Here is a 12,614-nt window from a genome sequence, read left to right on the forward strand (position 1 = left end):
GCTACGCAAAAAGCCCATTCCACTTCTCATTGGTTACTGACATCCAGGGGAAGGCGGGTGCAGTTCATGTCGTTCCATAGGATACACACAGACCTTAAAAACTGATCTGAAACCAGAGCTTCGCTCTCAGACCTTCGCACTATCTGTCATGGATTTCGCTGTAGAAAGAGTTCTGGGTCACCCACAGACATAATTCCAACGGTTTATGAAACTAGAGAGTGTTTTCTATCCAATAGAATTTATAATATGCATATTGTACGAGCAAGAATTGAGCACGAGGCAGTTTAATTTGGCGACACCCAGAAAAAATAAATGCTAACTGCTCCCCCTATTGACAAAAGGTAAAAGTAATGAAATGATTTTCTGGATTTTTGTTTTAGATTCTGTCTCTCACAGTTGAAGTGTACCTATGATAAAGAAATACAGACCTCTACATGCTTTGTAAGTAGAACCTGCAAAATCGTCAGTGTGGCAAATACTTGTTCTCCCCACTGTATTTCTCTGAATGTTCATCTCCAGCCGAGGGCTGAATGTAACACTCGTGTGGCACTTCTTGAACCACTTCAGCGTCTCTGCTTTTCAAAGGCCCTTTACAGATCGGCCAATGTAGGATTCCACACGCGTGAGGTTTAGGGCTGTCTATTTTAAGGTTGTAATTGCAATTGGACATTTCTTGTTAATGTCACAACTGCTTACAGATTTACAGGCCTTGGGGTGCCATGTTTCAGTTTTGTGTTTTTCGTAGCAGTAGGCCAAACGACATGTGCGTTGACAATCCTCACAGGATGTCAGGTTTAAGGGTTGCATTGTGTTTTTCGTAGCAGTAGGCCAAACGACATGTCCGTTGACAATCCTCACAGGATGTCAGGTTTAAGGGTTGCATCGGACAATTTTCATCCAGACACACTGAACAGTTATAAGGGCACGAGTGCCCCCCCTTTCAGGTGTAGCCGGTATGACATGATAGACACACATAAGGTGCTCCTAAAAACGCTGTGATGTTGGTGATAGCATAATAATGGGCGTTTTGCACATAAAAGTACAGAATCTGAGGATGAGGTTGTGGGTTGTTCTGGAACTTCAAGAGAGCTGCAGTAGCTCTACTGTGGTACAAAACCACAATCATGATGTTCAGAAAGTTTTCAAATGTGACTATGTCAGAGAAAGCCACAGCCTCCTGTATACTGCATTGTGGAGCTCCCAGCCTCCTGTATACCTAGACCCACTGCATTGTGGAGCTCCCAGCCTCCTGTATACCTAGACCCACTGCATTCTGGAGCTCCCAGCCTCCTGTAAACCTAGACCGACTGCATTCTGGAGCTCCCAGCCTCCTGTATACCTAGACCCACTGCATTGTGGAGCTCCCAGCCTCCTGTATACCTAGACCCACTGCATTCTGGAGCTCCCAGCCTCCTGTAAACCTAGACCCACTGCATTCTGGAGCTCCCAGCCTCCTGTATACCTAGACCCACTGCATTCTGGAGCTCCCAGCCTCCTGTATACCTAGACCCACTGCATTCTGGAGCTCCCAGCCTCCTGTATACCTAGACCCACTGCATTCTGGAGCTCCCAGCCTCCTGTATACCTAGACCCACTGCATTCTGGAGCTCCCAGCCTCCTGTATACCTAGACCCACTGCATTCTGGAGCTCCCAGCCTCCTGTATACCTAGACCCACTGCATTGTGGAGCTCCCAGCCTCCTGTATACCTAGATCCACTGCATTGTGGAGCTCCCAGCCTCCTGTATACCTAGACCCACTGCATTGTGGAGCTCCCAGCCTCCTGTATACCTAGACCCACTGCATTGTGGAGCTCCCAGCCTCCTGTATACCTAGACCCACTGCATTCTGGAGCTCCCAGCCTCCTGTATACCTAGACCCACTGCATTGTGGAGCTCCCAGCCTCCTGTATACCTAGACCCACTGCATTGTGGAGCTCCCAGCCTCCTGTATACCTAGACCCACTGCATTCTGGAGCTCCCAGCCTCCTGTATACCTAGACCCACTGCATTCTGGAGCTCTCTAGCCTCCTGTATACCTAGACCCACTGCATTCTGGAGCTCCCAGCCTCCTGTATACCTAGACCCAGTACATTGTGGAGCTCTCTAGCCGTTTGTAAAGCCTCTAGATCAGTACATTGTGGAGCTCCCTAGCCGTTTGTAAAGCCTCTAGATCAGTACATCCAGGGTTGAGTAAATGTGATAGGCCTATTGCAAAGCATAACTGATTACCAGGATTGTGAACATTTATGAGATATGTCCTTTTATTGGTTATGATTTCTGATTGCATGAGACTATCAGGTTTCCTTCTCTGACCCCCTCCGCCTAGGGGTTGACGTACAATTTGTACAACAAGCTCTAGGGTCCTATCAGCTATGATGGATAGATTAGATTGAACAAGTCGTTCCAGCAGGGCTATACATTGTTCAAGATCTGCTTCGCCATTGGGTAAAACAAGAGATACAGTGTTTTGCATACCCTCTCCACAAATTTCAAGTTGTAAGAAATCACGAGGTTCGTCAAAATCTGTAGCCATTTCTAAAATTTTGCTCGGAGTATCCAGTATCATAACATAAAAACCTGCATAATCAAGGTTCTGATTCATCCCCTTGAAGTTAAAAAACTGCTGAATCTCTGTATTGTTGTATTTATTTCGGTACACGAACACTTCTATCAATACCATCGCCACTCTGATTTATTACACCATTTTCCAATTCCTCTAAAACATTGTGTGGTTGCTCAGACTCCTCGGACTCGGGAGTTAAAGGAGGTGTGTGTGTGTGGGAGGGTGTTGAAAATGTTGTGCTTTAATTCATTTGGTTAATTAAACAACAACCTGATTAAAAAATGCAAAAACAAGCTCTAAAAACCGTATGTAACATGGATCCTTCCAGAATACCACAAGAACAAATATCCTTAATTAACCAAATGAATGAGACAGGGGCAACATCTCCATCAATAATTCAGATGAAAACCTGTTATTGCAGAACTCATATCCTTAACAAGCGGGGCATACTCTATGTCAGAAGGATCGATATAGACTGTATTGACGCTTTAGTAAAGCAACCATACTCTATGTCAGAAGGATAGATCTAGACTGTATTGACGCTTTAGTAAAGCAACCATACTCTATGTCAGAAGGATAGATCTAGACTGTATTGACGCTTTAGTAAAGCAACCATACTCTATGTCAGAAGGATAGATCTAGACTGTATTGACGCTTTAGTAAAGCAACCATACTCTATGTCAGAAGGATAGATCTAGACTGTATTGATGCTTTAGTAAAGCAACCATACTCTATGTCAGAAGGATAGATCTAGACTGTATTGACGCTTTAGTAAAGCAACCATACTCTATGTCAGAAGGATCTAGACTGTATTGATGCTTTAGTAAAGCAACCAAACTCTATGTCAGAAGGATCTAGACTGTATTGACGCTTTAGTAAAGCAACCATACTCTATGTCAGAAGGATAGATCTAGACTGTATTGACGCTTTAGTAAAGCAACCATACTCTATGTCAGAAGGATAGATATAGACTGTATTGACGCTTTAGTAAAGCAACCAAACTCTATGTCAGAAGGATAGATATAGACTGTATTGACGCTTTAGTAAAGCAACCATACTCTATGTCAGAAGGATAGATATAGACTGTATTGACGCTTTAGTAAAGCAACCAAACTCTATGTCAGAAGGATAGATCTAGACTGTATTGATGCTTTAGTAAAGCAACCATACTCTGTCAGAAGGATAGATCTAGACTGTATTGACGCTTTAGTAAAGCAACCATACTCTATGTCAGAAGGATAGATCTAGACTGTATTGACGCTTTAGTAAAGCAACCATACTCTGTCAGAAGGATAGATCTAGACTGTATTGACGCTTTAGTAAAGCAACCAAACTCTATGTCAGAAGGATAGATCTAGACTGTATTGACGCTTTAGTAAAGCAACCATACTCTATGTCAGAAGGATCTAGACTGTATTGACGCTTTAGTAAAGCAACCATACTCTATGTCAGAAGGATAGATCTAGACTGTATTGACGCTTTAGTAAAGCAACCATACTCTATGTCAGAAGGATAGATCTAGACTGTATTGACGCTTTAGTAAAGCAACCAAACTCTATGTCAGAAGGATCTAGACTGTATTGACGCTTTAGTAAAGCAACCATACTCTATGTCAGAAGGATCTAGACTGTATTGACGCTTTAGTAAAGCAACCAAACTCTATGTCAGAAGGATCTAGACTGTATTGACGCTTTAGTAAAGCAACCATACTCTATGTCAGAAGGATAGATCTAGACTGTATTGACTCTTTAGTAAAGCAACCATACTCTATGTCAGAAGGATAGATCTAGACTGTATTGATGCTTTAGTAAAGCAACCAAACTCTATGTCAGAAGGATAGATCTAGACTGTATTGATGCTTTAGTAAAGCAACCATACTCTATGTCAGAAGGATAGATCTAGACTGTATTGATGCTTTAGTAAAGCAACCATACTCTATGTCAGAAGGATAGATCTAGACTGTATTGACGCTTTAGTAAAGCAACCAAACTCTATGTCAGAAGGATCTAGACTGTATTGACGCTTTAGTAAAGCAACCATACTCTATGTCAGAAGGATCTAGACTGTATTGACGCTTTAGTAAAGCAACCAAACTCTATGTCAGAAGGATCTAGACTGTATTGACGCTTTAGTAAAGCAACCATACTCTATGTCAGAAGGATAGATCTAGACTGTATTGACGCTTTAGTAAAGCAACCATACTCTATGTCAGAAGGATAGATCTAGACTGTATTGATGCTTTAGTAAAGCAACCAAACTCTATGTCAGAAGGATAGATCTAGACTGTATTGATGCTTTAGTAAAGCAACCATACTCTATGTCAGAAGGATAGATCTAGACTGTATTGATGCTTTAGTAAAGCAACCATACTCTATGTCAGAAGGATAGATCTAGACTGTATTGATGCTTTAGTAAAGCAACCATACTCTATGTCAGAAGGATAGATCTAGACTGTATTGACGCTTTAGTAAAGCAACCATACTCTATGTCAGAAGGATAGATCTAGACTGTATTGACGCTTTAGTAAAGCAACCATACTCTATGTCAGAAGGATAGATCTAGACTGTATTGATGTATTGATGCTACCTCAGAATTGGATGTATTAAGCTGTTTGGCCGCTTCATACATCAACAAATCGTCTACCTCAGAATTGTCATTTAAAGCGTTGAAATGATCAGGCTTCAATGTTTTACTATGTATGTCCTCGGTGCCAAATTCCTCCTCGACCACGTCCTCTCCACGTATTGAGCCTTCTGTGTGGTATACGCCTGGGAGGAGTCTGAAAGAAAAATATATACGAAATAGGGTACTAAAAATTAAATATATATTATATAAAAATGTCAAATACATTTCAGATATATTAATATATTAACAATATATATATATAGTTAAATTACCTCTGGTTTTTGATGCCTGCTGTTTTAAGGAATCCTGGATACCGCAGGTCCTAGCCCTTTTCCTCTGGCTTTGTAGATTCTGCATTGTTTGTATAGCTATTGATGGAGTCTGAAATAAAACATTATCTGACATTGTTTTAACATATTCTATCAAAAAATGTATAACTAATTTTAAAAAATGTATAATGGGGTCATACCGTATCCATAGAGAGCATGTTCTTGAATCCAATCATTTTCAGACCAGGCGCCCTTCTCGGGCCTTGCTGATTCTGCACGATGCACTTGTGCCAAAGTAGTGCGATGCGTCTTAGGGGCTAGATTATGTAGCGATTGGCTGGAGGTTCCAGGGGGTGTGTATCTGTGTGTTAAAGCTGCTCTTCTTGTGTTGTAGCGATTGGCTGGAGGTTCCAGGGGGTGTGTATCTGTGTGTTAAAGCTGCTCTTCTTGTGTTGTAGCGATTGGCTGGAGGTTCCTGGGGGTGTGTATCTGTGTGTTAAAGCTGCTCTTCTTGTGTTGTAGCGATTGGCTGGAGGTTCCTGGGGGTGTGTATCTGTGTGTTAAAGCTGCTCTTCTTGTGTTGTAGCGATTGGCTGGAGGTTCCAGGGGGTGTGCATCTGTGTGTTAAAGCTGCTCTTCTTGTGTTGTTTGGAGATATGGTAAAGACATTCGTACAGAACGGTAGAATATCGTCTGTTTCATTACCCTCGTTCAGATGTAGTCCATAATGCTTCAGGTATTCTTGTTGGGGGGCTGTCCGCTGTAAACACAAGATGAGCTTTTTTTAAATAGTGTACATACTTTTGTTTTAATGTGTAAATATTATTACGCATTTTTTGGGGGGACTCAAAAATAGCGTGATGGTGACGGGCTGCGTAAAGAAGAACCGGGGGCTGTTTGCACCCCTGTTTCCTCATCTAATGTTGGATGATCCAAATCAATTATTCCCAGTAGCAGTTGTGTAAATGTCGGGTATCCTATAGACGTTAAGGAAATCTGCTTTTGTACTGCCTCTCCTGAAAGGTGGAGATCCTTCGCTACTTGACAACTATCGACCCATATCAACATCGTCTGTACTGCCTCTCCTGAAAGGTGGAGATCCTTCGCTACTTGACAACTATCAACCCATATCAACACCGTCTGTACTGCCTCTCCTGAAAGGTGGAGATCCTTCGCTACTTGACAACTATCGACCCATATCAACACCGTCTGTACTGCCTCTCCTGAAAGGTGGAGATCCTTCGCTACTTGACAACTATCGACCCATATCAACATCGTCTGTACTGCCTCTCCTGAAAGGTGGAGATCCTTCGCTACTTGACAACTATCGACCCATATCAACATCGTCTGTACTGCCTCTCCTGAAAGGTGGAGATCCTTCGCTACTTGACAACTATCGACCCATATCAACATTGTCTGTACTGTCTCTCCTGAAAGGTGGAGATCCTTCGCTACTTGACAACTATCGACCCATATCAACATCGTCTGTACTGCCTCTCCTGAAAGGTGGAGATCCTTCGCTACTTGACAACTATCGACCCATATCAACATCGTCTGTACTGCCTCTCCTGAAAGGTGGAGATCCTTCGCTACTTGACAACTATCGACCCATATCAACATCGTCTGTACTGCCTCTCCTGAAAGGTGGAGATCCTTCGCTACTTGACAACTATCGACCCATATCAACATCGTCTGTACTGTCTCTCCTGAAAGGTGGAGATCCTTCGCTACTTGACAACTATCGACCCATATCAACACCGTCTGTACTGTCTCTCCTGAAAGGTGGAGATCCTTCGCTACTTGACAACTATCGACCCATATCAACACCGTCTGTACTGCCTCTCCTGAAAGGTGGAGATCCTTCGCTACTTGACAACTATCGACCCATATCAACATCGTCTGTATTGTCTCTCCTGAAAGGTGGAGATCCTTCGCTACTTGACAACTATCGACCCATATCAACATCGTCTGTACTGTCAAAGGTACTGGAGTCCTTAGTTAGTAGGGAGCTGAAGGCCTCCAAGAAAACAACATATTAAATGGATGCAGTCAGGTTTTAGGTCTGGCCACAGCACTGTTTCAGCAACATTGAAGGTTTTAAATGACATCCACTGTGCTCTTGACAACAAGTGTGTCTGTCTTTATTGATTTGTTGAAGGCTTTTGACACCGTGGACCATGCTGTGTTAATGCAAAGGTTAAAATGTTGTGGAATTACTGGTCATGCTCTAGATTGGTTTATTAATTACCTATCAAATCGTACACAATGTGTAATGGAGGATGGTTGTAAATCTGAGTCCCATAGAGGTGTGCTCAGGTGTTCCGCAAGGTTCTATTTTGGGCCCACTGTTGTTCCTTTTGTATATCAACAACATTGGGGATCTTATTGAAACAGCATATGTTCATTTTGTATATCAAAAACATTGGGGATCTTATTGAAACAGCGGATGTTCATTTTGTATATCAACAACATTAGGGATCTTATTGAAACAGCGGATGTTCATTTATATGCAGATGATACTGTTCTTTATTCAAGTGGTAGTAGTTTATCTTTAGTAGTTTATCTTTAGTAGTTTATCTTTAGTAGTTTATCTTTAGCTTTTGAAAATGCCCAGAGCATTTAACATCATACAACAGAATCTGTATGATTTGAAGCTGATTCTAAATTTCAAATGCCAGGCATGTTACTAATCATGTCATTGCTACATTGTCTGGACATACTATAGAGCAGGTCAAAGTGTACCTATATTTGGGTGTGTGGGTTGATGACAAGCTGAGCTTCACTGTTCATCTAGAGAACTTGATAAGGAAGCTCAAGTTGAGAAAAGGTTTTTATTACCGGCATAAGGATTGTTTTTTCTCTGGATGCCAGGAAGGAGCTGGTATGATGTACATTACTGGCGGTTTTAGATTTTAGTGATGTTATATATATGCAGGCCTCAACCACTACCCTGAGAGCACTTGATTCAGTGTATCATGCAGCCCTCAGCCACTACCCTGAGAGCACTTGATTCAGTGTATCATGCAGCCCTCAACCACTACCCTGAGAGCACTTGATTCAGTGTATCATGCAGCCCTCAGCCACTACCCTGAGAGCACTTGATTCAGTGTATCATGCAGCCCTCAGCCACTACCCTGAGAGCACTTGATTCAGTGTATCATGCAGCCCTCAGCCACTACCCTGAGAGCACTTGATTCAGTGTATCATGCAGCCCTCAGCCACTACCCTGAGAGCACTTGATTCAGTGTATCATGCAGCCCTCAGCAACGACCCTGAGAGCACTTGATTCAGTGTATCATGCAGCCCTCAGCCACTACCCTGAGAGCACTTGATTCAGTGTATCATGCAGCCCTCAGCCACTACCCTGAGAGCACTTGATTCAGTGTATCATGCAGCCCTCAACCACTACCCTGAGAGCACTTGATTCAGTGTATCATGCAGCCCTCAGCCACTACCCTGACAGCACTTGATTCAGTGTATCATGCAGCCCTCAGCCACTACCCTGAGAGCACTTGATTCAGTGTATCATGCAGCCCTCAACCACTACCCTGAGAGCACTTGATTCAGTGTATCATGCAGCCCTCAGCCACGACCCTGAGAGCACTTGATTCAGTGTATCATGCAGCCCTCAGCCACTACCCTGAGAGCACTTGATTCAGTGTATCATGCAGCCCTCAGGTTCATTACCAATCAGAAACGTCTAACACATCATTGTGATCTCTACAGCGCTGTTGGCTGGTCGTCATTGACCTTGAGTAGTCTTAAACACTGGTATACACTGATTTATAAGGCCATACTGGGTAAAATGACATTTTATCTCTGTTCTTTTTTTAGTCAGGTCAGTAAATAAATATCAATTACGGTCCCATTCTGATTTGCTTCTAACAGAACCAAACATTAGAACAGGTCATGGTAGAAATAGTTTTAGTTACTCAGCTCCGTGGTCCTGGAATTCTCTCCTGAACATTTTAAAATGTGATGATCTAGTTTCATTGGTGGAGTTTAAACACTTGTAATTGTTTTTAGGCCAGCTGTTTTTAGTCAAGATGTTTGTGTTTTTAATGTAATATGTAATTGTTGTACTGTATCTGTGTTTATAGTGTTGTGTTAAAGGTAAAATAAAAACTATAATAAAAAATCAATACAGGTACTGTATGTAGAACCATAGTAAAGACCAGTTTGGACTATCAATACAGATACTGTATGTAGAACCATAGTAAAGACCAGTATGGACTATCAATACAGATACTGTATGTAGAACCATAGTAAAGTCCAGTATGGACTATCAATACAGGTACTGTATGTAGAACCATAGTAAAGACCAGTATGGACTATCAATACAGGTACTGTATGTAGAACCATAGTAAAGCCCAGTATGGACTATCAATACAAAGTGACCATTTAGAATGAGGCCCAGTTCAATGAGAGGAAGTATTAACAGAACTGGGGGATGACAGACAGGAAGTGGGGGGGTGGAGATCTAATATATTGTTGTGCCAAACACTAATGCATGATATTGTAATAAATCTACACCCTATTCCCTACGTAGAACACTACTTTAGACCTGGTCAGAAGCACCGTAGTGCACTACGTAGGGAATAGGGAACCATTTGGAACAGAGACAGTAATTCCCCTGAACATCTTCCTCATCTGGTTTCTTGAACAGCCCTTCACTCCTCCCCTCTTCCTCCCCTCCTCCCTTTTCATTCTATTCTATCAGCCACACCACTAGCTCACCTCCACACAATACATTTACAAGTTAAAGACACACCTTGGAATAAATAACAAAGGAAAACTATTACTAGATGAAGTTTAGTGTTTTTTTTATTATTTCCCATCACCATAAATCATATTTAATCACTGAACAGTAGCAGACCTAACTTCATCTGTTCCTGACTCTGGATAGTGGATTAAAAAGACCATCAATCTCCAATGATATTAAAGTACTATTCTGAACATTACTGATATACTGAGTGGCAAGTCAAGATATCTGCTGGTTTTATTGTTTGGTCAATAGCACCACCTGCTGGACAGGTTTAATGTTGCTGGACTGAGCAGTATGGGAGGATGAAAGATGACACATTTAGGGACGGTTTCCTGGACATCTACATTGAACATACTTTTTAGTCCTGGACTAGGATTAATCTGTGTCTGGGAAACCAGTCCATATAGTTTAGTAGAAAGTAAGTGATACCAGCTTGTAGTGGGCTGACTAGTCCTGAATTGTCCTTTAGTTCCTGGACCATTTTCCATGCAGCTCCAGGTGACAGAGAACACATCAATTAGGACCAACAAGCTGATCAATGATACTGAGGAGAATTACATAGAGACAGAGAACCAACTGAGAAAACATATCAATGGTTCTGAATGACAACCAATATACATCAACACCAGACATCATGATTCATGGAAATGTACAAGATTAAAACATTGTATTTGATAAAAAATAAGTACATTACATTTTAATTATTAACAAATCAGTTTACCAGCTCAGCAGTACCTCCTACATAGTTATAGACTACACCAGCATGACTAGTATCTATGTGGACCCTACTACAGTTTAACCAGCTCAGCAGTACCATTGAGCATAAACCCAGGATAGAGGGTCTGAGTAAATGTGGTCTGGACTCTGTGGAGGAGGGTCATTGTGTCAGAGACACTGTAGAAGGACAGAGTACCTGCCTTGTGATCCAGGTACACTCCTACTCTGGAGGACTGAGGGCCTGATACTTTAGTCACAACATTATTGTGTATGAAACAATAATCACCACTATAGTACTGTAAACTCCAGGACTTGTTATTGTGTCCAAATCCACCATCTGTCCCTGTTCTGCTGATGTCTTTATATGAGACTGCTGTAATAACATCACCAGTCCTCTCCACCTCCCAGTAACAGCGTCCAGACAGACCCTCTCTACACAGAACCTGACAGTAGTTGGTGAATCTGTCTGGATGGTCAGGATATGGTTGGACTTGGTCTGTACAGGTCACCTTTCTGTTCCCTTCAGACAGAGAGAGAAATGTGTATGCTGTGTTTGGGTCCAGTGTGAGCTGACAGGAATCTGGGAGAAGAGCAGAGCAGAGACCAATGAGGGGAGTCAGAACAATAAGTTAAGTCAGATACTGTATCTACCCTGTCTTTGATTAGAGCACAGCAGAGATCAAATCAGAGAAATATGAGGAGTCAGATAGATACCCAGTCTTTGATTAGATCTACTATTGCTATATATTTCTAGAGGGATTGTTAGGAGTGTCAGTAAAAAGAGACTGTTAGTTACTTCACAATAAAGAGACTCACATTGTAACAACTGTTCTCTGGTCTTGGGCTCTGGAGGCAGTACAACATCCACTATATTCACTACAGACACACAAACACATTGACAGAGAGAGGGAATGTTATCATCAGACCATATTCCACATGTATATGACTAGTAGGGTTCTTATGTTCTTATTGTTTTCAACACACCTGTAGTGGAGATCTTGGTCCATTCTCCTTTAAGGAAGTCTTCTAGTTTCTCTCTCAGTTCAGACACAGTCTTACTCACATCTCCAAAGTACTGAAGAGGACGGACAACGATGCTGGGTAAGTCTGAAGATACACTGATACTGGAGAGAGACTGATAACTCTGGAGAGAGAGAGAGAGAGAGAGAGAGAGAGAGAGACAGAGACAGAGACAGAGAGAGGGAGAGAGAGAGAGAGAGACACAGAGAGGGAGAGAGAGAGAGAGAGAGACACAGAGAGGGAGAGAGAGAGAGAGAGAGAGAGACAGGGACAGAGAGACAGACAGGACAACATAATGATGTAGATGAATAGTTTCACATGAAGTTAATTTCATATCACATGTAACAAGACAGTTTAGTTACCTGGAGAAAATGGATGTGATCCTCTGTGTGTGAGAGCTGCTCCAGCTCAGTGCTTCTCTTCCTCAGCTCAGCTATCTCCTGCTTCAGTTGCTCCAGGAGTCCTTCAGCTTGACTCACTTGAGCCTTCTCTTGGGCTCTGATCAGCTCCTTCACCTCAGAGCTCCTTCTCTCAATGGAGCGGATCAGCTCAGTAAAGATCTGATCACTGTCCTCCACTGCTGCCTGTGCAGAGCGCTAGAGAGACAGAGAGAGAGATAGCGAGAGAGCGAGAGAGAAGGTACAGTAGCCTCTC

At 42.3% G+C, this 12,614-nt stretch overlaps 2 protein-coding genes across 4 annotated transcripts in view; one reads left to right on the top strand and one right to left on the bottom strand.

Moving 5' to 3' along the window:
- The window catches only part of LOC120035714, a 359,237-nt gene that overhangs the window by 218,358 nt on the left and 128,265 nt on the right, over positions 1-12,614 (top strand). The gene's annotated exons all lie outside the window — the stretch shown is intronic.
- The window catches only part of LOC120035716 (tripartite motif-containing protein 16-like), a 213,964-nt gene that overhangs the window by 193,203 nt on the left and 8,147 nt on the right, over positions 1-12,614 (bottom strand). Inside the window, exons 3-6 of one of the 2 annotated variants that reach the window (XM_038982282.1) lie at positions 12,323-12,556; positions 11,925-12,084; positions 11,757-11,816; positions 10,279-11,520 (exon numbers count right to left, since the gene is read on the bottom strand). In XM_038982282.1, coding sequence (XP_038838210.1) covers positions 11,012-11,520; positions 11,757-11,816; positions 11,925-12,084; positions 12,323-12,556 — 963 coding nt within the window. In that variant the 3' untranslated portion in view covers positions 10,279-11,011. Of the gene's footprint in view, positions 1-10,278; positions 11,521-11,756; positions 11,817-11,924; positions 12,085-12,322; positions 12,557-12,614 lie in introns of those variants that run through there. The other variant, XR_005474262.1, reaches the window with a different exon arrangement.

Source organism: Salvelinus namaycush, unplaced genomic scaffold (assembly GCF_016432855.1).
Source record: "Salvelinus namaycush isolate Seneca unplaced genomic scaffold, SaNama_1.0 Scaffold11, whole genome shotgun sequence".
Taxonomy (NCBI): domain Eukaryota; kingdom Metazoa; phylum Chordata; class Actinopteri; order Salmoniformes; family Salmonidae; genus Salvelinus; species Salvelinus namaycush.